This window comes from Artemia sp. Qi Xiang Cuo, chromosome 9 (assembly GCF_049724085.1).
Source record: "Artemia sp. Qi Xiang Cuo chromosome 9, ASM4972408v1, whole genome shotgun sequence".
NCBI lineage: Eukaryota > Metazoa > Arthropoda > Branchiopoda > Anostraca > Artemiidae > Artemia > Artemia sp. Qi Xiang Cuo.
In genome coordinates, this window is record NC_142802.1 from 75,611,470 (window position 1) to 75,638,694 (window position 27,225).

General features: G+C 34.1%; 1 protein-coding gene across 4 annotated transcripts in view; it reads right to left on the bottom strand.

Moving 5' to 3' along the window:
- The window catches only part of gb (solute carrier family 7 member genderblind), a 197,498-nt gene that overhangs the window by 141,051 nt on the left and 29,222 nt on the right, over positions 1-27,225 (bottom strand). For all 4 annotated transcript variants that reach the window (XM_089094183.1, XM_089094184.1, XM_089094181.1 and 1 more), the window contains exons 4-7: positions 24,159-24,274; positions 18,552-18,677; positions 17,041-17,140; positions 12,817-12,985 (exon numbers count right to left, since the gene is read on the bottom strand). In XM_089094183.1, the coding sequence (XP_088950309.1) occupies positions 12,817-12,985; positions 17,041-17,140; positions 18,552-18,677; positions 24,159-24,274 (511 nt within the window). The remainder of the gene's footprint in view (positions 1-12,816; positions 12,986-17,040; positions 17,141-18,551; positions 18,678-24,158; positions 24,275-27,225) is intronic.

Sequence of the window (27,225 nt, forward strand, 5' to 3'; positions counted from 1 at the left end):
ATAGACCACGGGGATGGTTTTTTGAAATCGATGGTGAAATACCCGTGGAGCATCATGACTCGGTGAAGGATTTTGTTTTAGGCACGAAATTCATACATGGACTTGACATTTTCAACAGTATTGAATAAAATCTTGGTTGATTATTGACGAGCTGGCTGAATGAATTGAAGAATGGTTTCAGGAGATGATACAATTGTTCACTGTCCGATCTCATCATGAAGGGATCTCCGTAACCCTAGTTCTACACAATCTGTTTCATCAGAGCAAGTGTATGAGAACACTTGCTTTGAATTGCACCTACTATATCATCTACAGGGTTGTTTGTGATTCCAGTTCCCTCATAACAGACATGTGTATCCGGGTGAACTGAAATTGCTACTCTTGGCCTACAATCAGGCTACCAACAAACCCTACGGATATATTCTATTAGACCTGAATCAGAACACACCCGACGATCTGCGTGTAGTCACCGATATTTTTGACAATGAAATTACTGTATATCTGCCGGTGAACAGTAAAAAGGTCGTTAGTTTTAATCATGTTATTGGAGAAACTACATGAACATCGACATTTATTCACCGTCCTAGGTAATTCAAAGCCACTACTTAAGAAGGCCATACTCAAACATGGTGTTGACAGAGAATTCATTAATCTCATATCAGAACTTTGGTTTAGATTTAACTGAAGGCAATGTTCAACTGCCAGAAGGTGTTAAGCAACAGACAAAGCAACATCGTTCCCTTGTACGTTCCCTAGCATCAGCGGCAAGCAAAAATAAAGGAAACGATTTTAAAAGAAAACGACTTCTTCAAGCGGGTGTCTTTACACTTTTACTGCTAATCATTGCAGGACTTGTAGACAGTTTTCTCTAGAGAGAGAGAATGGCCAAACTCTATAAATTGACTCCAATTGAACTCGCCCTTTCGCCAAAGGAACATTTCGAGGACAATCTCAATAAATTCCTTAACAATGAGACAATTTCTGACGATGAAAAATTAATTCTGCTTCAAAATGCACTTCGCCGAGTGGACAAACACAAGCCCTATCGGGAGAGACCCCTCAAAGTAAATGTCATTAAATCCAATAAGGAAATGACTCCATCATCATCATCAATCAACAACGATAATACCAAAAGAAAAAGAAGAATAATATTTGTCTAAAGTTATGACAAGTGTTGCAGATCTAATGCCACATTCCTATCGTGAACAGTGTAAAAGACTCTTGACATATCTCAATGACAGTGAACATGTTCAAATAGATGCCAATCGGAATCAAATTGTCATAAGTTGCAAGATATATATTCTCGTTGATTTATTTTCAGATTTAGTTAAGAATCGTAAAAGACTTGTATCATTTTAAACCCACCTGCATACATTTTTACATTCAGCATACATCACCAATAGCCTAATTGCCAACAAACATGTTTTAAAACGATTCAAGGAATTTAGTCAAATATCAAAAGATATTTTTAAATCATTTTCGGAAAATACTGCTAGCACGCCAAGTGGAAACAATGATTTGACAAGAGTTATGAGTGGGGGGGGGGGGTCAAGCGAAGACGTCTTAATATCACTGCATCCCCCTCACCATCACCTGTTAGTATGCAAATGGGTAGTGGACACTTCACTACGTGTTTACGTTCAAAATGGTTGAAGTATTTAAACATGTTTATGAGAATATTGGTGCAGTGGGAAGTTTAAGTTCACCCACCGCACTAGCTTAAGTCACTGGACTTGAAAAAATTGGGTGGCAGAGTATCTACAGAATGAATCAAGTTACACTCTACATCGTAATCGTAGAGTTCGTGGTAATCATTATCGAAAAACTCAAGCCTTTTCCCCATTACAAATACTACAGGCAGATCTTTTGACTCTGGACGAGATTCAACGGCGTCAAAATGATCCATTCAAGTAGATTGCACTTGTAATCAGTGTTCTTATTCACTATGCATTTGCCGTTCCATTGCGATCAAAGAGAGATAATGAAGTTGCTAAGGCTCTTGAAATCATCCTTGAACAGGATTGCTATAAGAAGATTCAAACGGATTGGGGTGGTGAATTTGTTAATCCCCATGTAAAGAAGGTTCTATTGAAATATAATACAATATTTTATCAGATTCATAATTAAATAAAGGGAGTATTGGTTGAATGGCTAATAAGAACAAGTTGAATTTTAATTTTTAGTTATCGAACTATAAAATATGCTGCTGCTTTTATTCATGATTTGGATAAAATCATGTTGTTTTATAATCAACATCCACATCAACCCCTATCAAACTCAACCCCAACAGAAGTTCATCATGATGTAATACATTTGACACTTTTCTTAAACAGTATTCCAATGGTGCTGGTGGTGGTGTTGGTAATGAGAAAAAAAAGAAGAAGCTCAATGTTGGTGATACTGTTCGAATCAATCGAACTACTAATGTTTTTTGAAAAAGTTAATTACTTATGGTCCACTGAAATTTTTAAAGTCTCCAAACTCTTGGACACTACGCCCATAACGTATCGTCTACGTAACATGAAAGATGATGAGATTCTTGGCGGTTTTTATGATTATGAATTACAAAAGTTAGAAACAACAGAATCTATCAGATTGAAAAGAAATTAAAGACTCGTACTCACAGGGGGATGAAACAGTTGCTTGTTCGTTGGCTAGGATACAACTCTGATTTTGATTCTTGGATCAGTGTTGAAGATATTGACAATGCCCAATGACTTTTATGTAACGTTTATGTCCAATGTCTCCGATCCTCTCTACAATTATTTGAATAAAACCAGCGATTTTTGGACAAAACTCTCCCCTGCCATCAAATTCGATGATGGAAAGTATGACGTGGCTCTTGTCGACTGCATTCTCAAAAATACCTATGATATCCTGAGAAAGGATCGTGTGTATAATATAAAAGTTATACCATTCGATTGGTCACTCTTTGTCGAGTATGAATGGGTTGAAGCACATAAATCTAGTGAATACCCGGATGTTATATTGAGATATAAAGAATATGGTACTATGACGGATTTGTGTCGTGCAATCAATAGAAAAATCTCATATCGTAGGAAGGGTACATTCCATTTTAATTATTCAATGGAACATGATAGGATTTACATTACCTCACCCGTTGACACTGAACTGATTCATCTCAATGATAATCTGAGAGATGTTCTTGGCTTTAAACAGAATATGATCAATGGGAAAAACGCTGGAACTGTTAGTGGGATGGATCAAGTTATTTTTGCTGATTATCCACCTGGTCTCTCCTCGGACTCTTGCATATTTCTCTACACCTCCTTTGTGGAAACATCGAGAGGTGGTAATTCAAATGTCCCCCTTCTACGTGTTCTTGCACAAAAAACCACTCATGAACATGTTCATCACTATAATATAAAGCATCTTCAGAATGTTCCTGTAAACATTTCGTATTTGGAACTCTGTCAGTTAACACTAAGAAGTGAATTAGGTGATCCTCTAGCAATAACAAAAGATCTGGCCGTGATTACATGTTAGATCCATTCGGCAACAACAACAACAAAATGGCTAATAGAAAAAATATATTTGTATGCCCTGATATTGATTGTTATGTTACTGCTCTCCAACCACGACAATTGGGTCATGGAATGGACTATAATAAAGGCCGTTCGTCAATGTCGGGATACGGTCTTGGCAGTTGGTTTGCTAAGCTGTTTCGCTCTGAAATACCACTGGCTAAAAAATATATTTCGCCGGTTGCTGCAGATTTTGCATCCTCTACGCTACACGATTGGGGGGATGGTAAAGATTTTAAAGAAAGTGTTTCAAAAAATCTCAGGTCCAGCGCACGATCCCTTGGCGAGCGATTGAAACAAAGTGGAAAAGGTTTTAAAAGGAGGAGAAACATCTCTTCACTCATCAGTCTCTATTCAGGTCAGAAGTGACAGACATCATCATCATCATTCTTGTCAAAGAAAAGTAAGAAAAAGAAACCAAGAAGAAAAATTGTTAGATCGAAAAGCGATTTCTTTTCCTAGATGGCATATCTACCCCACAAGGAATCTCATCCCACTGTCACCACATCTCTAAATCTTTTCAATGCAGAAAGTGTGGATGTCAGTGTAAAACATGGGTATTATGAACAATTCTATCCACAACAACCCCTCTCTGAAAACATACATTTTCAAATTTATTCCAATAAAGACTACTTCATAGATTTATCGTCCAGATTTATTGATGTAAAAGTTGTAGTGATGAAAACGTCCGAAAATTCAACTCCCTCCAACGTTAATTAACTATCTTATGAAAATGGTATATTACACAATTTATTTAAACAAATATGTGTCTACAAAAATGGAACATTGGTGATCACCAGCAACAATCTATCAAACTATGCTAGTTACATACAATTTATGTTGATGACTCCAATGGCATATAAGAAATTGAGAGGTCTGCCAATGGGCTATGACTACAGAACAAATGTTGATACTGACGGTGAACTCACTTGGGAAGTGAGCAAGGAGTACCATTTAGTTGGTAGACTCAATCATGAAATATTCAATATATCCCAATGGATGCCCCCCCCCCAATTTTAAAATTGATATAAAGTTACAACTTGCACCGTCCAATTTCATATTGAGAAGAACACTTGATGCAGCACCCGAAGCTAATGTCAATCTCACTTCAGCAATACTTCATCTGCGAAAACCACAGGTCATGAGTTCTGTTGCTTGGGCAATTGAAAAACTAAGAGTCTCAGGAAATAATATGAAACTGCTCGTTCCTCACACGCTCGCCAATCAACGCCATATTGTCACTGGATCAAGTACCTACACCGATTCTTCATTTATCAATGGTGAAATTCCATCGAAACTTGCCTTGGCTTTTGTAAAAAGTGCCAGTGCCATATGATCGTGGACACCCTCGCCACATGGATTTGAATTATTTCGACTTTCCTCTCTTGTCTGTAAAGTAAATGGAATTCCTTTCTACAATTTGTTCTTTGATAATTCCTATAGGATCCTCTATGAGTTCAATGTTCGCAATGTTCGCAAAAAGTCATGGTATCATTATTTTGGACTTGTCTGGTACTCAAGATATGAGTATTATCCGAACGGGTACTGTACTTTTAGAGTGGATCTTTAACAAACCATTGACAGAGAGTGTAAAATTAATCTCACTCAATCAATTTGAAACCTACTGGGAAATTACCCCCAATGGTAGTGTTTTTTTAGACTTACCGCCATGAACACCAATCAAATAATCAATGTATTTAACATGGATCCTTTTATGTCCAAATACAAATCCTATTGTATACCCTAAGATTTTCTTCAATACATTCATACTGTTAACAAAACCAATATGACTGTTAGTAGTAGTCCATCAACTGTACAGACAGGTCATTGGCTATGCATCTGTCAACCAGTAAAGAATTTAGAATTTTTTTGATCCTCTTGGTCTACCACTTGCATTCTACACACCACACATCAAAAACTACCTTGAAGGAAGTGGGAAGACAATTATTCAAAGTCGGATGTGAGTACAGGATCTATCGACCAAACGCTGTGGATTTCATGCATTACTTTATTTCATTTTTCGATGTCGTGATTATACTTTCAGTGAATTTCTCAACATTTATGTACACAGTCCACGTTTGAATGACTTTCTAGTAGAAAATACCCTCTCAGACCTGTACAGTATTGATTTCAGTGCCTTAAGAATAAAGTGTTTTAAAAATGTATGTGAATTTGTTTATTAATAAAATATATATTCACTATAAAAAAAAGTCTTTTGTCTTCATTTGTTTAGATTTCTTCTTCATAGTCATTTAGATTGTCATCATCATCATCATCATCGTCGACAACGATTAGTGGTGGCAGATCATTTGGATTCAACTTGTACTGATCCTGTTGTGCAAAGTCCGGATCACACTTTACACAATATATTGTTACTTCATTTTTATTAAATCTTCTTGTGAAGTCAATGATACTATTACGATTCATATTGAAAAATTCAACTGTTTCTATCTGATTATTTGAAGTAATGTCGCACACAATATTCTCATATGAAGAATCACTTTCTGTCACAGCCAAATAAAAATCGCTAGGTTTATAATCATTACTTGCATTGTCCTCACAACGATGACGCAGGAACCATACTCTCTTCATGTTTTAACAATTGAAACGTGCTCCAAATTCTTCTTCCCAATATAATTTAAAGCCGCGACGATACCAATCCCTTAGAAATAACTGAAGTCACGTTTAGGGTTTTTCCCATCATACCAGGGTAAGTATTTTCCCACTGGTCACACTTATCAAAATGACAATTGGAGCATAGATATCCATTAGGATGAGAGTCACAAGTCTCTTCTAGACAGGTATTACATTCCTTAATTTGTACAGCATATCCTTTATGCAGTTTACATGGCGTGCATAGTCTATAATTTTCATTGTAGTCATCAATTGTAGTGCAGTTCTAACAAGGATACCAGCTGCCTAATGTATATAAGCAGAGTGAACATGTATAATACATTTTTCTGATGTGGACCCTCCCGCTGCAAAAAAGAAACTGACTGAAAATCAATAAAAAAAATAACATTGTCTTCTATGAGGAGGAAGAGTAATCGAGCATCGTCACAAAAACTTATTTCCTACTGTTTTAAAGAATGAATTTCTAGGTAGTGGTTAAAAGCAGAATCACAATGTCATTTTGCTTTATTTCAATTAATATATCAATAAACTGAGTAAATCCATTTGATTCGCAATGCATAAGCTTCATACAATAATCCAAGGATGGAGAATCAGATCCCATTATACAGTTAAGTATTTCTAGAGAAAATATTTTCCGTTGAAGAGATAATTCCAAAAAGTCATCATCTAACACTAAAAATTTTTCCAATTTGACTAGATTCCGTAAGATCTTCTGTTTCTCAAATCCAATCATTCTTGATACTCCCACTACCAACTATAGACTAAAATAATAACCATGGTTTCGTGAACAGCATGAATTTTCACGGTAGCTGATTCCGGTCATCACACTGTCTGCTTGTATTGGTTGGCGTACTGTGCGTTTGAAAGCATTGTAGATATGTAGGAGTAATGTGAGCTTGTAAATATTATAGATATATGGGAGTACTGTGCGCCTGAAACTGTTATAGATGTATGGGAGTACTGTGCGCTTGTAACTGTTATAGCTATATGGGAGTACTGTGCGCTTGTAAATATTGTAGCTATATGGGGGGACACTGCGCTTGTATGATGGGGGGACTGTGCGCTTGAATAGACTGAACCATTACTACTGCCATTTTCTTCAACGTAGTTGAAAGTTTTGGAAATTAAATGTTTGAGTAGGACACTCCCCCCACAGTCTTCAGGGGCAAGGGTTATAAATTATGCCCTGGGGGCATATATGGTTCTTATGGAAGGAATACTTATATAAACTTCAGAGAGGACTCATTTGATTGGAAATTGAAAGTTCTACTTCAAATTTTAAGAGTCAAAAGAGATTGGAGGGCACCTAACCCCCCCTCCTTCCTCAACGCCCATTTTTCCTCAAACCCATCCGATAAGAACTTTGAGACAGCTTTTTTTTAAAAATTTCAAAGACCATATAACGAAAACTCCAGGATTGACACAGACCCCCAGGGCGCGAGGGCAGGTGTTGTAAGTTATGCCCTTGGGGAATATATGATTATTATTGAAGGGATTCTCGTAAAAACTTCAGAGATGGCTCATTTGATTGGAAATTGAAAGTTCTAGTTCAGTTTCTTAGAGTCAAAAGAGATTGGAGGGCAACAGACCCCCACCACGCCCCTTTTTCGCCAAATGCATCCAATAAAAATTTTGAGATAGCCATGAAGTTAAAAATTGCTCAAAATTCAGATAACGAAAACTCAGGTGTCGTCACAGCCCTCCAGGGCCCAGGGACAGGCTTTGTAAGTTATGCCCTGGGGCATATATGGATCGTATGAAAGGAACGCTCGTATAAACTTCAGAGAGGGCTCATTTGATTGGAAATTGAAAGTTCGAGCTAAATTTTAATAGTCAAAAGATCTCCGAGGGCAGCTACCACCCCCCCCCCCACGCCTTCTTTTTCCAAACCCATCTGATGAAAATTTTGAGATAGACATTTGTTAAAAATAGTTCAAAGGCCGGATAAGAAAAAATTGGGTGTCAATACAATTCGTTAAAAATAGTACAAAGGTCAGATAAGAAAAACTCCTGTGTCGACACAAACCTCCCCCCAGGGCTCCGGGAAGATGTTGTAAGTATTGCTCTGGAGGCATATATGGTTCTTGTGGAAGGTATGCTCGTATAAACTTCGGAGGGCTCATATGATTGGAACTTGAAAGTTCTCGATTAGTTTTTAAGAGTCAAAAGAGATCGGAGAGCAACTGGCCCCCCTCCCTCTCCAAGCCTTATTTTTCTCAAACCCATCCGATAAGAACTTTGAGAGAGCCATTTTTTCAAAATATTTCAAAGGTCAGATAACAAAAACTTCGGTGTCAAACATCCCCCCAGGGTCCAGGGGCAGGCATTGTAAGCTATGTCCTGTGGCCGGATAGGGTACTTAGGAAAGGGATGCTCGTATAAACTTTAGAGAGGGTTCATGGAAATTAAACGTTGTAGTTCATTTTCTCAGAGTAAAAAAAGATCAGAGGGCAACTAGCCCCTCCCGCCCTCCACGCTTTTGGGTGTATCGGATGGATAAACCCATCCGAAGAAAAATTTGAGGTGATTACTTTATTAAAAATAGCTCAACCATCAGATATTAAAACTGCAGGGTCGATACAACCCCCAGAGCCTAGGGACAGGCGTTGTAAGTTATATTCTGGGGATATGTATGGTTCTTATAGCAGGGATACTCGTATAAACATCAGAGAGGGCTCATTTGATTGAAAATAGAAAGTTCTAGTTCACTTTTAAAGAGTCAAAAGAGACCAAAACTTAATTTATCCCCACATGCCCTTTTTCCCCAAACCCATCCGATGAAAATTTTTAGATAGCAATTTTGTTAAAAATAGTTCAAACATCAGATAATAGAAACTCCGAGGTTGACATAAACCGATTTTTTCCCTTTGATATTGTTACTTTGATACCAGTTTTGATACTTTGATGAATATTTGAGTTTTTTTTAAGTTTGATTTTGAAATAAGGAATTTTTAAAAACTTGAAATTTTTTGCAATAAGAAACGAACAAAAATTAATTAAAAAAAAACTTTTCGAAAAAAGTTTTTCAAAGAAAAGTAAAGGTAATTTTATACTTAAGCTCAGCAGATACAAATACATTTTAAAATTTAAACTCAAAATGACCAGAAATTACTATTAAAGAATAAATGAAACCCAAAACTAAAAGAAGTTAAATGAACAATCATAGCAAAAAAAATACAACAAGTAATAATATAAATGAATAAATAGATCTTAAAGCGAGTAATGCTTAGATTGAATATGAAAATCAAGCTTAAAACGAAAAAAAATATTTTCCTATTGAAGTATAAATGAAACTTAAAACGAACAGAAATTAAATAAACAATCAATGCAAACAAACATACAATAGATATTAATGTAAATTAATATATAAATCTTAAAATGAGTTAAACTTAAATTGAATATGCAAATCAAGCTTGAAACGAACAAAAATCACTAAAAACAAGTATTTGGGTATGACCTACTTCTCTCACTGTAAAAGTCTAAAACCTACAGCGTCATTGGCGCTTTACTGAAAATTAAATTAAAAAAACAATTCTTTTAAACTGAAAGTAAGGAGCAACATTAAAACTTAAAACGAACAGAAATTATTCCGTATATGAAAGGGGCTGTCCCCTCCTCAACGCCTCTCTCTTTACGCTAAATTTTGACTCTTTCTCACAACTTTATTTTTAAAAAAAATAAAAAACTTTAGCGTAAAGAGCGAGGCGTCGAGGAGGGGACAGCCTCTTTCATATACGGAATAATTTCTGTTCGTTTTAAGTTTTAATGTCGCTCCTTACTTTCAGTTTAAAAAACTTGTTTTTTTTTAATTAATTTCAGATCGTTTTTTAGTTAATGCAGCTTTTATTTGCATAAAAATTTTACTTTTCTTTTGCTAAATGGATGTATTTACAAATTAACTTACGTAACTAACTTCTATATTCGTATTTTTTTCTTCTGGCAAAAAATACAAAGTGGCAGATTTTTGCAGATATGAGCTTGAAGCCTATGCTAGAGGGTTTTCTGATACACTGAATCTGACGGTGTGATTTTCGTTAAAATTCGTTTACTTGTAGGGGATGTTTCCCCCCTCTTAGAAAATCGAGTAAATTTTCTCAGGCTCGTAGCCTTTGATGAGTAATACTAAACTTAATAAAATTTATATATTTAGAATCAGCATTATAAACACATTCTTTTGATACATTTATTGACATCAAAATTCCGTTTTTAAAAGTTTCGATTACTATTGAGCCGTATCGCTTGTTATTTTTATTGTTTTTTTTTATTACGTATATGTTATTACGTATATGAGGGGGGTTATCTCCTTAGTCAATACCTCGCTCTTTACTTTAAAAGTAAAAAAAATTTTAATTCACAAACCCCTGAATCACAAAGGCCGTTTAATTAGAATATATAGCTTTTTTGAAAGCACTAAAAAAAACTGTAGCGTAAAGAGCGAGGTATTGACTTGGGGGAGAACCCCCTCACATACGTTATAATTTCTGTTCGTTTTAAGTTCTAATATTCCTTCTTACATTTCAGTTGAAAAAACTTGTTATTTTTTATTTAATTTCTGATCGTTTTTTAAATAATGCTTGGAAGTCCGGCGCCCCCTTCATAGAAATGTCCCTTACCCCAAAGAAACCTCCTCCACGAAAATATTCTCCAGATTAACCTCCTCCTCTAGCCCCCCCTCCAGAAAAAATCCTTCCTAAAATGGTTGTATACTTCCCAATAACCAATAAATAATGCTGGCAAGTCCAGCGCCCCCTTCATGGCAATTTCCCTTCCCCCATGAAAACTTCCTTCATGAACAGATCCTTCAACATAACCACCGACCAACCCTTCCCTCCCACTACCAGAAAAAAAAACTCCTGAAAACTGTTTACACAATGTTAACATTGTGTAAAGTTCATAACTTTTAGCCCTCCCTCTGGGGACTTTGGGGGATTAAGTCATCCTAAAAGACATATTTATCATATTTTCGACCATGTTGAACAAAATGGCTATCTCAAAATTTTGATCAGGTGACTTTGGGAAAAAAAATAAGCGTGGGAGGGGGCCTAGTTGCCCTCCATTTTTTTTGGTCACTTAAAAAGGGCACTAGAACTTTTAATTTCTGTTCCAATGAGCCCTCCCACGATATTCTAGGACCACTGGGTCGATACGATCACCCCTGGGAAAGAAAAAAAACAAACAAACAAACAAACAAATAAACACGCATCCGTGATCTTTCTTCTGGCAAAAAATGTAAAATTCCACATTTTTGTAGATAGGAGCTTGAAACCTCTACAATAGGGTTCTCTGATACGCTGAATTTTCTGATTCTTCTGATTCTTTTGATGTATCTATTGGTATCAAAAACCCATTTTCTAGAGTTTCGGTTACCATTGAGCCGGGTCGCTCCTTACTTACAGTTCGTTACCACGAACTGTTTGACTATATGCGTCTTGAACAGTCTTGGAAATTATAAACAACATCAAATTGAATTGTTGATGTGTAATGATATTAATTGTTGAAAGATCCATCAGTTCAAGAATTTATTTCACTGTAATTTATTTTTACTTTCAATGCTGTAAGAACTGGAAAAGAAAATATTTGTAATGTAATTCGTTTTCAGTTAAGCGGCAATGACGCAGTAGGCTTTTGGTTTTTATTTACAGTTAGGAAAAGAGGCAGTATCCAAACACTTGTTTGTAGTGAAACTATATTCGTCTTTAACAACTTTAAAAAGAGCTAATAAATTAAACTGAATATTTGATGCATAATGATATTAATTGCTGAAAGTTCATCAGTTCAAAATGCAACTATGATTTTAATGTTTATTTTCAATATTAAGTACAAAAGAAAATATTTGTCATAAAATTGGTTTTCAGTAAAGCGCCAATGACGCAGTAGGTTTTACACTTTCACAGTAAGGGAAGGAGGCGATACCCAAACTCTTGTTTGTAGTGATTTTTGTTCGTTTCAAGCTTGATTTGCATATTCAATTTAAGTTTCACTCGCTTTAAGATTTCTTTATTAATTTACCTTAATATCTTTTGTATATTTTTTTGCATTGATTGTTAATTTAATTTCTGTTCGTTTTAAGTTTCGTTGATACTTCAAAAGAAAAATATTTTTTTTTGTTTTAAGCTTGATTTTCATATTCAATCTAAGCATTACTCGCTTTAAGATCTATTTTTTCATTCATATTATTACTTGTTGTATGTTTTTGCTGTGATTGTTTATTTAATTTCTGTTCGTTTTGGGTTTCATTTATTCTTTAATAGTAATTTCTGGTAGTTTTGAGTTTGAATTTTAAAAGGTATTTGTATCTGCTGAGCTTAAGTTTGAAATGGCCTTTACTTTACTTTGAAAAGCTTATTTTTCGGAAAGTTTTTTTTAGTTAATTAAACAAATAAAGGTAGGAAAAACGTTGCAAAGTTTTACATTCAAGGTTGTTTATTCCTAAGACGAGGGACCGCTTAAAAAAAAATAAACCGTTATACTCCGTTTAGGCGACGTTTTAGAATTTAAGACTTTGAAATCGACTTGGGAACAAATTCTTCCTCTATGTGGATGTTCGTTGAACCCAATAAATTGAAACTAATCTGTTGAATATTGTTGAATATGTCTTTTGTCAAAAATTTAAACAATAGACCTAATATAAACTTACCACAGCAATGGCTTCAGATGAAAGCATTTCATTTGGAGTTAATACTGCCAGATAAGCCATATTCGCTAGAACGTAGATAGATGTCACTAAAGGCAAAGAGATATAGATGGCTCGAGGTAGCGTTTTGTACGGGTCTTTAAGTTCTTCAGTCATAAAATTTAAATAATTCCTGAAAAAAACTATTTTACTAAAGGAGAGAATAAAATTTAACACATCTATAGTCATCTATAGATTGTACTGGTAAAACAAACTACAGTGGAAATTACTACAGAAGCGAAAAAGTTTGTATACTTTTGTAGTTTTAAATTTTGAGAAAATGTGATTTTTTCTTAAAACAAAACTGATATCTGAAGAAAAATCACTTTTTTGAGTTACTGCTTACTGAAAACTGATACTTTTCTTTTTTTGTGCATGATGCTTAAGGTTGTCAAAGTAGTTGCAGGAAGACATCTTTCTCCTCTTTCTTCCTGTATTCCACTTTTCTATATATCTTCTCCTTATTTTGTCTTTTAATTAAAATATATATTATGTTACCTTACGGTACTAGCATTGGCAGGCTGTCAGGGTTTTGTAAAGAATCAAATAGCCAAAACCTCCAGAAGTTCATTTGAACAAAAACTTTATAGTCGTATTAAAGGTAAATTTGTATTAAAAAGGAAGGCCTCTCTAATACTTTGGATGCAGAATGAATGTACTTTTCTTGGCAACAGTATCCTTCCTCAGTGTGGATCTTTCAATAAAAAGGTGATGGAGGAGGAGCTTATACAGCTGTGCTGGCCTCAGACGGCTTAGTATCCTGAAGAGGTTTAGTAATAGCCCGCCGTATCTTTCGCCCAGCTGATAGGCAGAATAACGCTCTCCGAATATGCTTTTGTTTTTCAGTTTTTTTTTTATATTACGCTTATGGCAGTCATGGACTATGTGGCCTAAATATCAAAATTTTTTCTGTTGTTATTTTACTCCTATAGTATATATACCCCCCTTTTTTTATTTAAAACCCTAAAGCTTCTCTCAATTATTTCTAAGGAACTGTGCTAATTCCCTTATTTGCTTCTTTTTTTTTGATTTTCTTGTATTTCAAAAATCTCTCTAAACTTACTTGTTTCAATTATCATTTTTTTTTTTTTGCTTGCTGTTTTGTTCCTCTAGCTCCATTTTGGGAGTGATCCTGGAGTTCCATAATCAAGGCCGTACCCAGGATTTTTTTTCGGAGGGGGTTTTACTCAAAAAACAATTTCGGGGGGGGGGGTACATAAAAAAAACTTCAAAAAACGCATACAATATTTGTTTATATCCATTTTTGTTATGTTTTTTACAAGGAAGACAAAAATCTCGGGGGGGGGGCCCCCTAACCCTCCTCTGGGTACGGCCTTGCCCCCAATGGTCCGTCCACATAAAAAAATAAGTCTGTATTTTAAAAAACTGGTTAATGTAATAAATATACTATTTAGTTTAACATAAAGTAAATGATAATGTTCTTCCTGTCAATTTAATTCGTTTTATTCTCTCTTCATTTTCAATTTACCTACGGTCCTTGAATATGTAAGGTACTTGTTACACTATCGGAGTCAAAAAGCAACAGGTCAGTACAGCATTACGAATATTGCGTCAGCACGGCATTACGAATCCTGAAGAAACAATTGCAGCGCATATTACTTGTTATAATTTTTCAGGTGATTCTCACGCTTGGGCGTTTTCTCCACAACTGTAGTTGATGCATGCTGTTGGTGTTTGTGTTCAGTTTTTGTTGTTTTCAAAGGAATTAGGGTATTGTGTTTCTTTTGGGCTTTTACTGTGGTTCATCTATTTTTTAGTTATCGGATAATGAATATATTCAAACATTCCTTCTTTTATTTTTTAAAAAGGTAATCACGCATCTTGTGACAGCGCAGTCGACAGGGCTGCGGCTAGGAACTGTTGGGTGTATGTCCAATCCTGCTTGATGCAAGGAAAGATAATTTATAATATAACTTCTATTTGGTTGTTTTTAATATTCCTTTTAACTAAATCAAAAAGCAAAGTTGTTCAACCGAAAATAAAGAATGATTGTAAAATTTGAAACAAACATAAATTAACTCATGATAGAACTTAAAATTAGATGGACTTTTATTGCTAATAACGAGGAAATTAAACTTCTAATAGGGGGAAAACGTACATAGCGTAGAAACCTTATATTAATCATTCTTTTAATGGCAATGATAACATGGTAAATGGCAAATCGAAAACGGTAAATGGTAATTTCTCCTGTCAACTAATTTCCTTTTTCGTTTAGGATATGCAGTGGGGTGCTTTCATCAAGTTTTTCTTCTTATTGGTACAAAAAATTGATTTTAACAGTGTAATTGATTGAGGCCTCGGCACATGTGGGAAGACCCTGGGTCCAAATTGCTTCATTTGTTATCCTCATGGTTTAACTGTTTACTTTTAATAAGTATAACTGTCATATTTCTAACTATTTTAACAAGTTTGGACACCTTGAAAATAATCTTTTTTAACACCAAATGCCAAAGTACATGCCTGAAATGAGGAGTTTTGCTCTTTAGACACTGGAGTTCTTATGCAAGCAAATAGTTAGGGGGAGTTTGAGACACCCCCCTCCACCATACAAATTACAATTTTTTGAATTTGAGGCACTTCATATTCAAATTACACAAATCATTTTGTTTTGATATCGGACGCCAAAAGGAAAAACATTATGCTTGCTTGTGTGTCCTTATGTATTATTTTTTTATTATATATATATATATATATATATATATATATATATATATATATATATATATATATATATATATATATATATATATATATATATATATATATATATATATATATATATATATATATATATATATATATATATATATATATATATATATATATATATATATATATATATATATATACAAATCACTTTTTTTTCGTAGTTTCTGGGTAAATGCCATACAATATTCGGTAGAAAATATTTTCTATCACCTATATGAGAACTGGGGAGTGAGAGGTTTTTCCAGAGAGCACAATTAACTCTTTTTCTTTCTTTTTAATTGCATGGTAGTATATCTGCCTTATTTCATTACCGTTAATACTGACAAAACAAAAACAGTTTTTTAAGATTGGACTTAGATGGCGCTTTGGTATTATCCATGCTTGTGGCAAAAAAGCACAAACCTTTTTATATTAAATTTTTCAACTATAAGAAACTATCGACCACGTACGGTAGTATCCAACTACAGAGCCCTCTAAATTCTTAGTAAAGAACGCTTCCTAAGCTGGGATAGTTGACAATATGGTTCACCCATATTTATGATAAGTAAAGAAAAAAAAAATTATTTAAGAGTTTTCAATTTGAAATATTCTTCGATGTACTTATAGTGGGTTAAAGGGTTCAATTTCTCCTTCTAATAAATGTGATTTTCTTGTTTTGCTGATTCCTTTAGCGTTAAATTCACCTTTGTTTTTACAGAAGACAAATTTATTAAGTTCATTTCTTGAATATTAAAAAACGAAAAGTCCACATGAAATTTCCAAGTTAAACCCATTCCCGAAGCCTTGCAGGAATCAACACATATCTAAATAATAGCACAGAGAAGAAGTGAGATTACTTTTCAATAATACATTTGCAAAAAGTATGCTTCAATTTAATCGTTTATGCTTTTACGATGTATATTTGTCAACCAATCATCTTATCTTTGCAAATTACGTCAGAGCGGGAAGCCTAATACATCTATTTTAACTTTAGAATATGATCCAAATAGTTATACCATCTTAAATCGTAGAATATTTTTTATCACATTTTAAACCTGTCCAAAGCATCGAAGATTTTTTAGCCAAAAACATATTTTACAAGGACCTTTGTGGTTTTTATTGGTTCCTTACTTCAAACATAATTAAGAATAAAAGAACGCAATGAGAACAAAAAGAACAGATACTAAGTAATAAAATTTAAGCCAAAAATTATGGAGAAAAAATAAAATCTTCCCAACCTCATTATTTATTTGTGCAATTGATTTATTATCAAGTGGTAATGCTTATATCTTAAAGACAAAAATGCGTTTTTTAAGTGGCAAGTTACCAAAGAAAAAATTTCTGTGTAAATACAGAAAACAAAAGAAGGAATAGTAATAAGGAAAATATAATAATAACGAAATAATTGACACAGGTAAATTGCTATAGGATAATAATACAGAAGAGGAAATAAATCAGCAACAAGCAAGAAACTATTACCATCCAGCATAAGAAAAGATACCAGAATAAAAAGAAACTGCAATTTGGCCTGGATCCGTTGACGTACCTTCGAAAGGGTTGTAGAATTTTGTGAGGCCATCTATAAATAATGGGAAAATTAAAAATATTATCAATCTCTAAAAAGTAAAATATTTACTTGTATTTCTAAAAAGTAAATATTTACTTATTTTTCCAAATAAGCTAATTTTCAAAACCACAAAAAAGAAAATAAAGCAGAAATTGCAATAGAAACATTTGTAAACCGTTTGAATATTAAGTAACTTCATTTAAGCTTTTACGAAGCCATATATTGAACTTCCATGCCATTTAAATTGTGTAAGAGACTGAATAATTTTTTTTTGAGGGGTATGAAATGAACTACAATAAATCTTGAAAATAAGAAAGGGTAAAAAACAAGGGAAAGAAACGCAAATTATCTTGTATTATGAATATATTATGGATTTCCAAAATTTTGATAATGGTATCTAGGAGTGTACATTTTTATGGGGCAGGTGGGAAGTTTTCCCCTCAATACTTCCTTTTACCCCTTTCTGACCTGCTTTTGCGCCCCTATTTTGGTTTACCATCTTGCCCAATTTCAAGCGTTAACGATTTTTCTGATTGAATTTGTGATTATGATTACAACTTTTTTAGCTATAGATCTTATAATCCGTGCAATACAAATTGCCTACCACTCAATTTGTCTTAATTCTACCCTTAGTTGGTTTTTTGCCGGTTCAGATCAGTTTAGAATGTATATTGAAAAAAAGTTTGCTCCCTCCAAGATTATTTTTTAGTATTTACCAATGATGATAATAGGTCAAGTAAAAAAAAAAAACAAAGTTTTACAGGTTAGATTCTCAAATGGATATAATACAAAGCTTATACAGTTGCTGTCCCTTATTGCAAAAATAAGCCATTTCAAACTCACTGGCTGTTGAGGATCTTCGAGTGTTCATTAGTCCATGCTGACTGATCTGCTCCCATCGCTATCTAACCCGCAAATGTGAACCAATAGGCTGACTATATGTGTCCAAACTTTCTGAAAGATAGGCTCAAAATATGATTTGACCAGGATCCATGAACTTTTCCTCTGTATTCTTTGACAATATCAGCTAGATAGTTTTGATGTGGCGCCTATTTTGTTGAAATTTTCTAATAAATAAGCTCAAAAATTTAGCTAGCGTTCAGCTGCAAAGAGGTAAAGAAACGGTTAGAGGTTGTCAGTGCTAAGCACCTTAGAAGTCCAACATTTTTTTTTTAAAGTCTCAATCTCAATGAACAGCCTGGTAAAATGAAGCCATTTTTCTTATGTAAATCAAACTAACGACTAAATTCCCTTCTAGATCCAATACTATGCTTGGCGCCTTACACCAAATCTCTTGGAGAACCAAGGGAACTTTAATAGGCAACAAGACAAACTTAAGTCTTTCTAATAGTAAGAACATAGCATTTTCGAAGCAATTAGATTTATTCTAATTAATTTGAAAGTTGTAACTAGCTAAACTTACCACAACATAGCTGATAGATTCCTGCTACTATTATAATCAGAAGAGCCCCAAGCTTAGAGAACATGAATACGTCTTGTAATTTTGTTGTTAATTTTACATCATAGCAATTCAGGAAGGTAAGAAAACCTATAAGATAAAGTTCGGAACTGCTTATTCAAAAAATAAAAAACGTGCAAAATTCGTTAACTAAAAAAGGAAAGTTGATTTTGTATATTCCATAAGACAGCTAATACTAAAAAGCTTGTAGGATCTGGAATCATGCGTCAGATACGGGTTTTTCACCTTAAACAGTCATTTTTAGTTTTTTTGAAAAGTGTTTAAAATTATATTTTAATATAGTTAGAAAATAACTAATTTTTAAATAAATCAAGGCCTTGTCTTGGGGGTGGGATGGAGATAGGGATGCCTGGTTTGAACCATCCCACCCCCATCAAATCCACAAAAAAGTAACATGTTTTTCTCCAAATCGTAAATTGGTCTTAAAAATGTACGTAAAAATTCTTTACGTGAGACCATTTGTTGATAAAGTTCACAAGAAGTAAACCCTTTCTTCTTCGTTCTTTTGCAACCCCCTTCCCTCCCAAAACAAAATTCTATTGGTGATACCACAGCCTCCCGCCCCCAGCCCAACCCTGAACAGAAGTCCTAGACATGGCCGCGAAAGAGATCAAATATGGAGTTGAACCAAGCTTAATTCCTGTAATATTTTTGTTTTTAAGAGCATAGCTATCTCTTTGCTAATATATATATATATTAATACAATTTAAATACAATAGTAAAATTTTCATTTCAATTTCAATCAGGTTTAATCGTCTTATTTGAATTTGAGCTCAACTGCTTATTGAATATAGCATAATAATTTAAAGTGATGGCCTTTTAGAAAAGAATTCCATCACTTCTAAGTTGTGTTATTTGTTTTGTATATTTCGTTGAATTCGGGAATCTACCGCATGCGGCCTTACCAACAAGCTACTTCTAGACTTTTGCAACGGTATATTATACTGTCACTTATACCTATCTAAAGCTCTATTCTATTTCAAGCCTTTAAACATTAGTATCTTTGAAATTAAAAAAATACATTATATCCGCGAAAAGTAAAGAATTATTTCAAAACACAAGACAAGCCCAATCCAGCTTATATAAGCTTTCAAAAATAAAACATAGAAAAATTCATACAAATAAGGAAATGAAGCAGAGAACCAAATATATATATATATATATATATATATATATATATATATATATATATATATATATATATATATATATATATATATATATATATATATATATATATATATATATATATATATATATATATATATATATATATATATATATATATATATATATATATATATATATATATATATATATATATATATATATATATATATATATATATATATATATATATATTATATATATATATATATATATATATATATATATATATATATATATATATATATATATATATATATATATATATATATATATATATATATATATATATATGTATATATATATATAGGCTATACCCAGGGCGTAGCCAAGGAGGCACGGGGGTGGCCTGAGGACTGAAGTCACTCCCCAGGGGGCTACGGAAAATTGTATCCTAAATATTAGAGAAAATTTACTATTTTGATAAATTTAACTAAGTATTTTAATACCTTTTGGCAAGCTAAATGAAGAAAATATCTTCAGTTTGCTGTTTTAAACAGCGTACTTGAGTGACTACTACGATTTTACAGGCTTTTTTTGCAGATCCACTTCTGATCTCTAGGCCCCTCTCCAGGAAATGGCAGTTTCAAGATTATCTTTTTAATTTGTGCATGATATTAAAAATTCTTGACGTAGTCACAGGCGTAAAAAATAGGGTTAAGGCCATTTCTAGAAAAACATCGCTCACTCTCCCTAGAAAAACCCTCCGATTTTCCTAAACACTGTAAAAAAAGTATTAAGTTTCCCACTTTCAAGCCACATTGTTTGTTTTTCCGTCAAATACATCTCTTATTCTTCCAACTCCTTTCAGTTAAACTACAAGTGTTTTCTATTCTCTATTTGCTAACAAAATCAGGGTATGCCTCCGGTACAACTCCAGCCACGGCATAGTCATACATGTAGATAGAATTGGCAATATCTTATGAATTGTATGCTGTTTTTTTTTTTTTTTTTTTTTTTTTTTTTTTTTTTTTTTTTGAACGGCGTGCTTATACTTCAGAAGCAGAAAATTATAATGATATTACTTAGTATATTTTACCTTATTCCTGTTACAGATAGAAACACTTTTATTCCAAGCTCTTACGCCTTAAGTCGTGATTCTGATTGGCCAATAAAAATTTTTCAATTCAAGAAACTAAAAATATCATGTTAATTCGGTGCAGTAGTCATGCGTAATTTTGATTTTATCCATAATTTTTTAGTTTAATTTGGCTCAGGCATTAGATTACTACTTCAATGGGAATGCAACTGGATGCCCTAGAATATGCATTTATTATTCGTCAGCTACTCTTAAACAAACAAAAAATAGAGACATGTACCAAATAAGGTTAATACCCAGATTCTTAATTGCCGTTAAATTGAGAAGATATTTTTTTTATTTTTCAAAAATGTCTTCAGTCGTCCGCATTTACACCGGAATTTTGCTTTTTTAAATAGTTTACCCTTACTTCCAACTAGAACTTCCAACTTGCGGATTCTAGAATCGACAGGCCTCCCCGAGAAATACTGCAGACTCTTCAAAGCTCTACACCATGGGACGGAGAGCTGTGTTCAAGTGAACGGCCGCCGCAGCCCGTTCTTCCAAATCACGACAGGAGTGCGTCAAGGATGTGAAGTTGCCCCAGATCTCTTCAATGTCATCATAGACTACATTATGACAAGGACTACTTCACGTCTCAGCTTTGGACTCAAGTTTGGAGATCTTGTCATTACAGATGCTGATTTTGCCGATGACTTGGCCATTCTGGCGGACTCCATGGAGCAGTTGCTGGAAGCGCTTCGAATCCTACGAGAAGAGGCTGCAAAAGTAGAACTGCAGATAAACTGGACTAAAACGAAAATTATGGCCATTGACCCATCCTCTCCTGCTGCCAATCCTTCAGTTAGCCTGGATAGCACCACTAGCATCGAAGTTGTCCAAAGGTTCACCTACCTGGGCTCCATAATTTCTTCAGATGGCTCACTTCTTTCTGAACTACAAGCGAGAATATCCAAAGCGTCTTCTGCCATGGGCAGACTGAACCGTCACCTCTGGCGAAAACCGAACATCAGTCGCACAACGAAGCTGCGGATTTTCAACGCCCTCGTCGGTTCTGTGATGCTCTATGGAGCTGAGACGTGGCAAGCTTCAGCCGCAACCCTCAAGGCAATTGATGTCTTTCAGTTGAAGAGCCTGAGGGGGATCGAAGGTCTACGATGGTTCGACTTTGTCAGCAATGAGAAGCTGCTGCAGCTCACCAAGTAGTCTCGGTTTTCGACCCAAGCAGCCGAGCGAATACTACGATGGTTCGGACACCTACTTCGAATGCCTCCACACATACCTGCGAAAACGATCCATAACTTCGACCCTGTCAAAGCCGGTTGGGAGTGACCTCGCGGCCGACCGAAAAAACGATGGTCTGAGAGCCTGTCCGAGTTCCTGACGATGGCAAATATCAGGTTGATCGATGTGCAAACGCTTGCCATGGACCGAAGTGGATGGAGGAGGCAGACGTCACTCTCTACGCCGAGCAGCGCCCGGCAGGAGACATAAGTTACTTCCAACCTCCCCAAAAACTACTGATACGGGCTTGGATGAATTGCGTACTTGTGAATAGAAGGAATATTCCAGAAAACTTACCGTCAGTGGGAGTCGAACATAAGAGTTTTTGGGAATAAGCTGAAGCTTCTGCTCGTAGAACAAGGCAACCGTAAGGAAACTTCCTCATAGCATTTCATATAGACTTGATCGCTCAAGATATACAAACGGATAAACTGAATCTATATTCAAAATTAAATGAAGTTCTTGATAGTAAAAGCATTTCTAGAAATATACAGCCAGAACGTAGCGCTGCTCATTTGAAAAAACGCAGTACACATAAACTACAAGCAGGTTTGTAGTGAGACTGAGAACTGCGACTTTGCGTATATTCCTTTACTTTCAAACGATCCTTTGATTTCAAATATATTTTTAATTGGTTGATTTGCTTCCTAGACGATTTACCTAACACCCCCCCCCCCCTTATCTCATGGACCTATAGTGAAAATGTTTGTATGGGTATCATTTTAGTGGCATGTATATTCAGGGCTGTATCCAAGTTTTTTTTGGGTGGGGGGGGGGTGGGGGTACAAAAGTATTTTTCTTCGGGGGGGGGGGGTTAAAAACTTTTAAAATCGCATCAAAAAATTTTTATGTTCATTTTTATTATGCTTTTACAAGTCGGACAAACATTTTGTGTGGGTTCAAACTCCATAGCCCCCCCCCCCTGGAGACGCCCTTGTATACATTGAGAACGCATTGCTTTACTTAAAGGCCCAATCAAAATCAAATTTTAATAATAGGTTTTGCTGGTGCTAATTTTGGGAAATCAGTTGAAACCCAAACAGGTTAAAACCAAGATTTTGACTAACATCCAGAACTAGATCGAGCCAAGACTGAAGTTCAACCGATTTGAGCATATTTTTGGCCGAGCCAACCAGAAGGTTTCATAGAATTTCTTATTGGCTAATAACGGAATCTTATCGAGAAAGATAAAAACTGCCAAAAAAAATAATTAATGAGGAAATAGAATGAAAAAGAAGTGAAATATTGGGAGGAGCCATCGGAACTTGTCAAAGCTCAGAACATTTGTACGACTAGAAAAGCATGGAGCATACAAGGTATGAGATAAAGACAAATAATTGGGATAATCCAGGTTGCAGCGGTAGTTAGCAACCTAGTAAGGGACGATTGCGTCCAATACTGAGAATTATAAAAACCCATAACTCCTAAAAATAGAGTCAGATAAAAACAAGAAGTATTTGAAAGTTTGGTTTCTACATCCTCCCCCCCCCCCTAAAAACACTGCTACAAACAAAAATTTGACTTTCATAAAAAAATATAAAACTCGTTATAGGTAACCATTAAATGTCATAATATAGATTGCCTATATAAGAATTCGTGGATTTGTTTCAACTAAAACATAGGCTTAGCTTCACTTTAGGATGATCGGTCTTTTTATCTGTCTCGCGTGTCTTATTTCTCTGTTGTTCAGCAATTAGCCTCTTTGTAGATTGAGGCTAGCTATATTCAAGTGGTTGGTCTTAAAGCTTAAATTAAAAAACCTAATAACAATAGTTATGATGTACTTTTTCTAAATACAAGGATCAAGAAAGAAACGAGAGCAGTCCCGTAAGTAGGGTAGTTGCCTCCATGCCCTCGCCTGCCCGATCGTCGAAATCCTAGGTTTCTACGATCTTTCCTTATGCTTTCAATGTTGTTCATCTATTTTTGACCATTTTTTAACATTTATACCCCTTCCAAAATGCTGGACCATTCTGTAATAATTTTTTGAGCACATACCTAACAAGGATTATAATCTTAAAAAAAAAATCCGGAACAAAAACAACTGATATTTAACTTACAAATAGAAGCAGCTGCGATAAGTCTTACAGCAGTATCAGGTACGTCACATGATGGAAACAAGGGCTTGATTACGTAATTGGCAAATGTGAGCCCCATGATAGCATTTGTTGTGGGCCTAGAAACATATAAAGTATGTGTGACATAGAACTAGGCAAGCTCCTAAATTAGCTTATGTTAAGAGTAATTTATATATTCCCCGGGGATTACTTTAATTGCTAATTAAATTTTATAGTTTTAAACACAACTTTGGATTGTCCCATTTTTGATTTGTACTTTTTCTGATCTTCTTTTCGGCTTTTTCTGATATTTGACTCAGGACTAGATATGTTCAGAAATTAACTGCTATTATGAGTATTTTATATGTTACGGGGAATAATCCTTCAATAACTCCCAAATTTTCCCGACAATAAATTCAGTTCTCAAAAATTTTCCAAAGAATCAGTGCTCGTAATTACAGGAGTATTAATACGAAATACAAGTCATTAGTTTCCGTTATCATTAAAAATTTGAGAGAATTCGGAGAGCTTCATTTTTCTCAGACCAACTCGGGGAAAACCGAAGAATATTCGGTGGTAGTAGAAGCATTGCCTGGGGGAAGACTTCGATTGGTACTTGAAGTTCTACAATTTCAAATTTATCTGGGTACCGTTTCTGATTTGCCAAAATTCAGATATCCTGTCCAAAAAGTTTATAAATGTACCAAGTGTGGTGAGCTCTAATGCAAAGCAACAAAAGATGGCTTCTCCCTTTTCATATAGATTTGTGGCACTAACAATTAATTTTAAAATATTTAAACAAAGAATTTTTTTAAAATATAATTTAGTGTCTGAAGAAAAGCCGTCATGGTGATTTGTTTATGATAAATCTTTAATATAGATTTATAAAAGATCTATATTAAAGACGGGTAAAAGCAAAAAATAAAAAACTTTCAACACGTATGAAGATAAAAGTCCAGATATTTTAAAATATTATCCATAATACCTTTTTTCTTATTAAACAGTTTAACCTGTTTTAATATATTTTCGTTTCAATTGGAAATGGAAAGCCAGTGTTGTCTCAGAAATTATTTGATGTATATCAACTTTTGCACGCTTTGTAAGCTCAAAATAAAATACTTACCACATCCCTCCATTCGGAGACATTTTGAAGATATTTCTTAGAAATTCTACCATATTTTGGAGGACAGAATTTCGCATTTTGGATGAGAATTTTGGAGGACATATTTTAGGTGATTTTTTTCTTGATTTATCGGTTATTTATGTAATTCGCTTTTAAATACATAATTCAAGGGGAAATAACTTAAATTATGACAATTTAACTAAAATTGTAACAAATGAAATCGAAATGTACTTATGGCTGGAATTTTATTTTACTCAATGCTTCAATTAGTGATTCTTTATGACAGTTTCCACAGAAGAACATTTAGAAATATCAATAATTAATAAACTCCTTAATTTCAATTATTGATTAATTACTAGCATTAGCTAATCCTTATTTTGTACTATTATCATTACGAGTAACGTTCGAATGACTCTAGTGGTTTGCTCTGGTATTCTGAAGCAACTTAATGTGGCAGTTCATAAATACCGAATCCATAGAGAATTGCTTCATAAGACGATAATGGAGACAAAATTAATACCCGAAATGTTCAGAAGAAAAAAGAGACCTAACGATATTATTTCAAATTAAACCTCATTTCGTCGAGGTTTACTAGAGACAACACGCGAAGCAACTTAATGTGGCAGTTCATAAATACCAAATCCATAGAGAATTGCTTCCTAAGACGCTAATGGAGACAAAATTAATACCCAAAATGTTCAGAAGAAAAAAGAGACCTAACGATATTATTTCAAATTAAACCTCATTTCGTCGAGGTTTACTAGAGACAACACGTCTTTTCATATATTATCGTTCTTGTGACAGCAGGCATCAGCAGTCAAGCGATATTTTAAGAGAGTGCTCTGATTCACAAGTGTTTCATATAGAGTTATGAAAAATATAAGAAATACAGAATTTATAAGGAATATATAAGAAAATATAAGTAATATGAATATACACTGATTCTAGGCCTTCACTGATTGTAAATATTCAAACTCTGAAGGAGGTAGGCTCCCCTTGTTTTTAGCTCTTTTTTTAGAATTTTCTCTTTGCAATGAAATTATGTAGAATTTGTGCAACATTTGTTGACATCAAGTTGTCTCAGCGGGAAGTTTGTCATAAGGGGCTTTTCTGGAGACATCTTTAGGGAATACATTTTGCTTTTAAATAGCATAGAGAACTTCTTTAAAAATAAATTTAAAGCATATTTTTTAGGTAAACGATGCAAATATGAAAAAAGCTAAAGGCTGAGAAGTTAGATTTTTCTTAACTCTATGCTAGTGTTACAATAACGTTATCATATAGCGTTAAACAGTAATGTATATTATATTATAATAGAAATATATACTATATATAATCAACAAATAGTAATATTACATAATATAAATATTAAATAATGATAATATTATGTAAAAATAGGTTCTTAAGTGCGCTAATAAAAAAAAAACAACCGGAACTACAGCCAAGGACATCAAAGGAAATCAGAAAAGATTAGTTTCATTTTTGACAGCTATTAAACAAAATAATAAATAAAACACAGTTGGTGTATTGTAGGAGAAAAAGACAATCTAAATAAATGAGGCCAACTTTTAACAACATTCTCTTATTGAAACCGTTCTGTTCTTTTTGGTTAGTTTAATTAATGCAATGTCAGTAGCTGACTGATATATCTTCCACATAACACCTTTAAATTAGGTGTTGTTTTCTTAGACCACACTGCCGTTCTAAGACGAACAAATAAACTTTCTAATGGGGATAAATCCATTTATTTAGAAAGTGAAAAACATGTACAAAAGTCCAGATATTTCGAGATATTTCAAAGCTTTGCCACTTTTATTGGAAATTTGTTTTACATTTGGGTAATATTAAAGAAGAAAATTTACATCAAGAACTTTGAATGAAATTTGTCAATAAACTCTCTCTGAAAATAATCTAGTGGATAATCCGGAAGTTCATTATTTTGTGAAT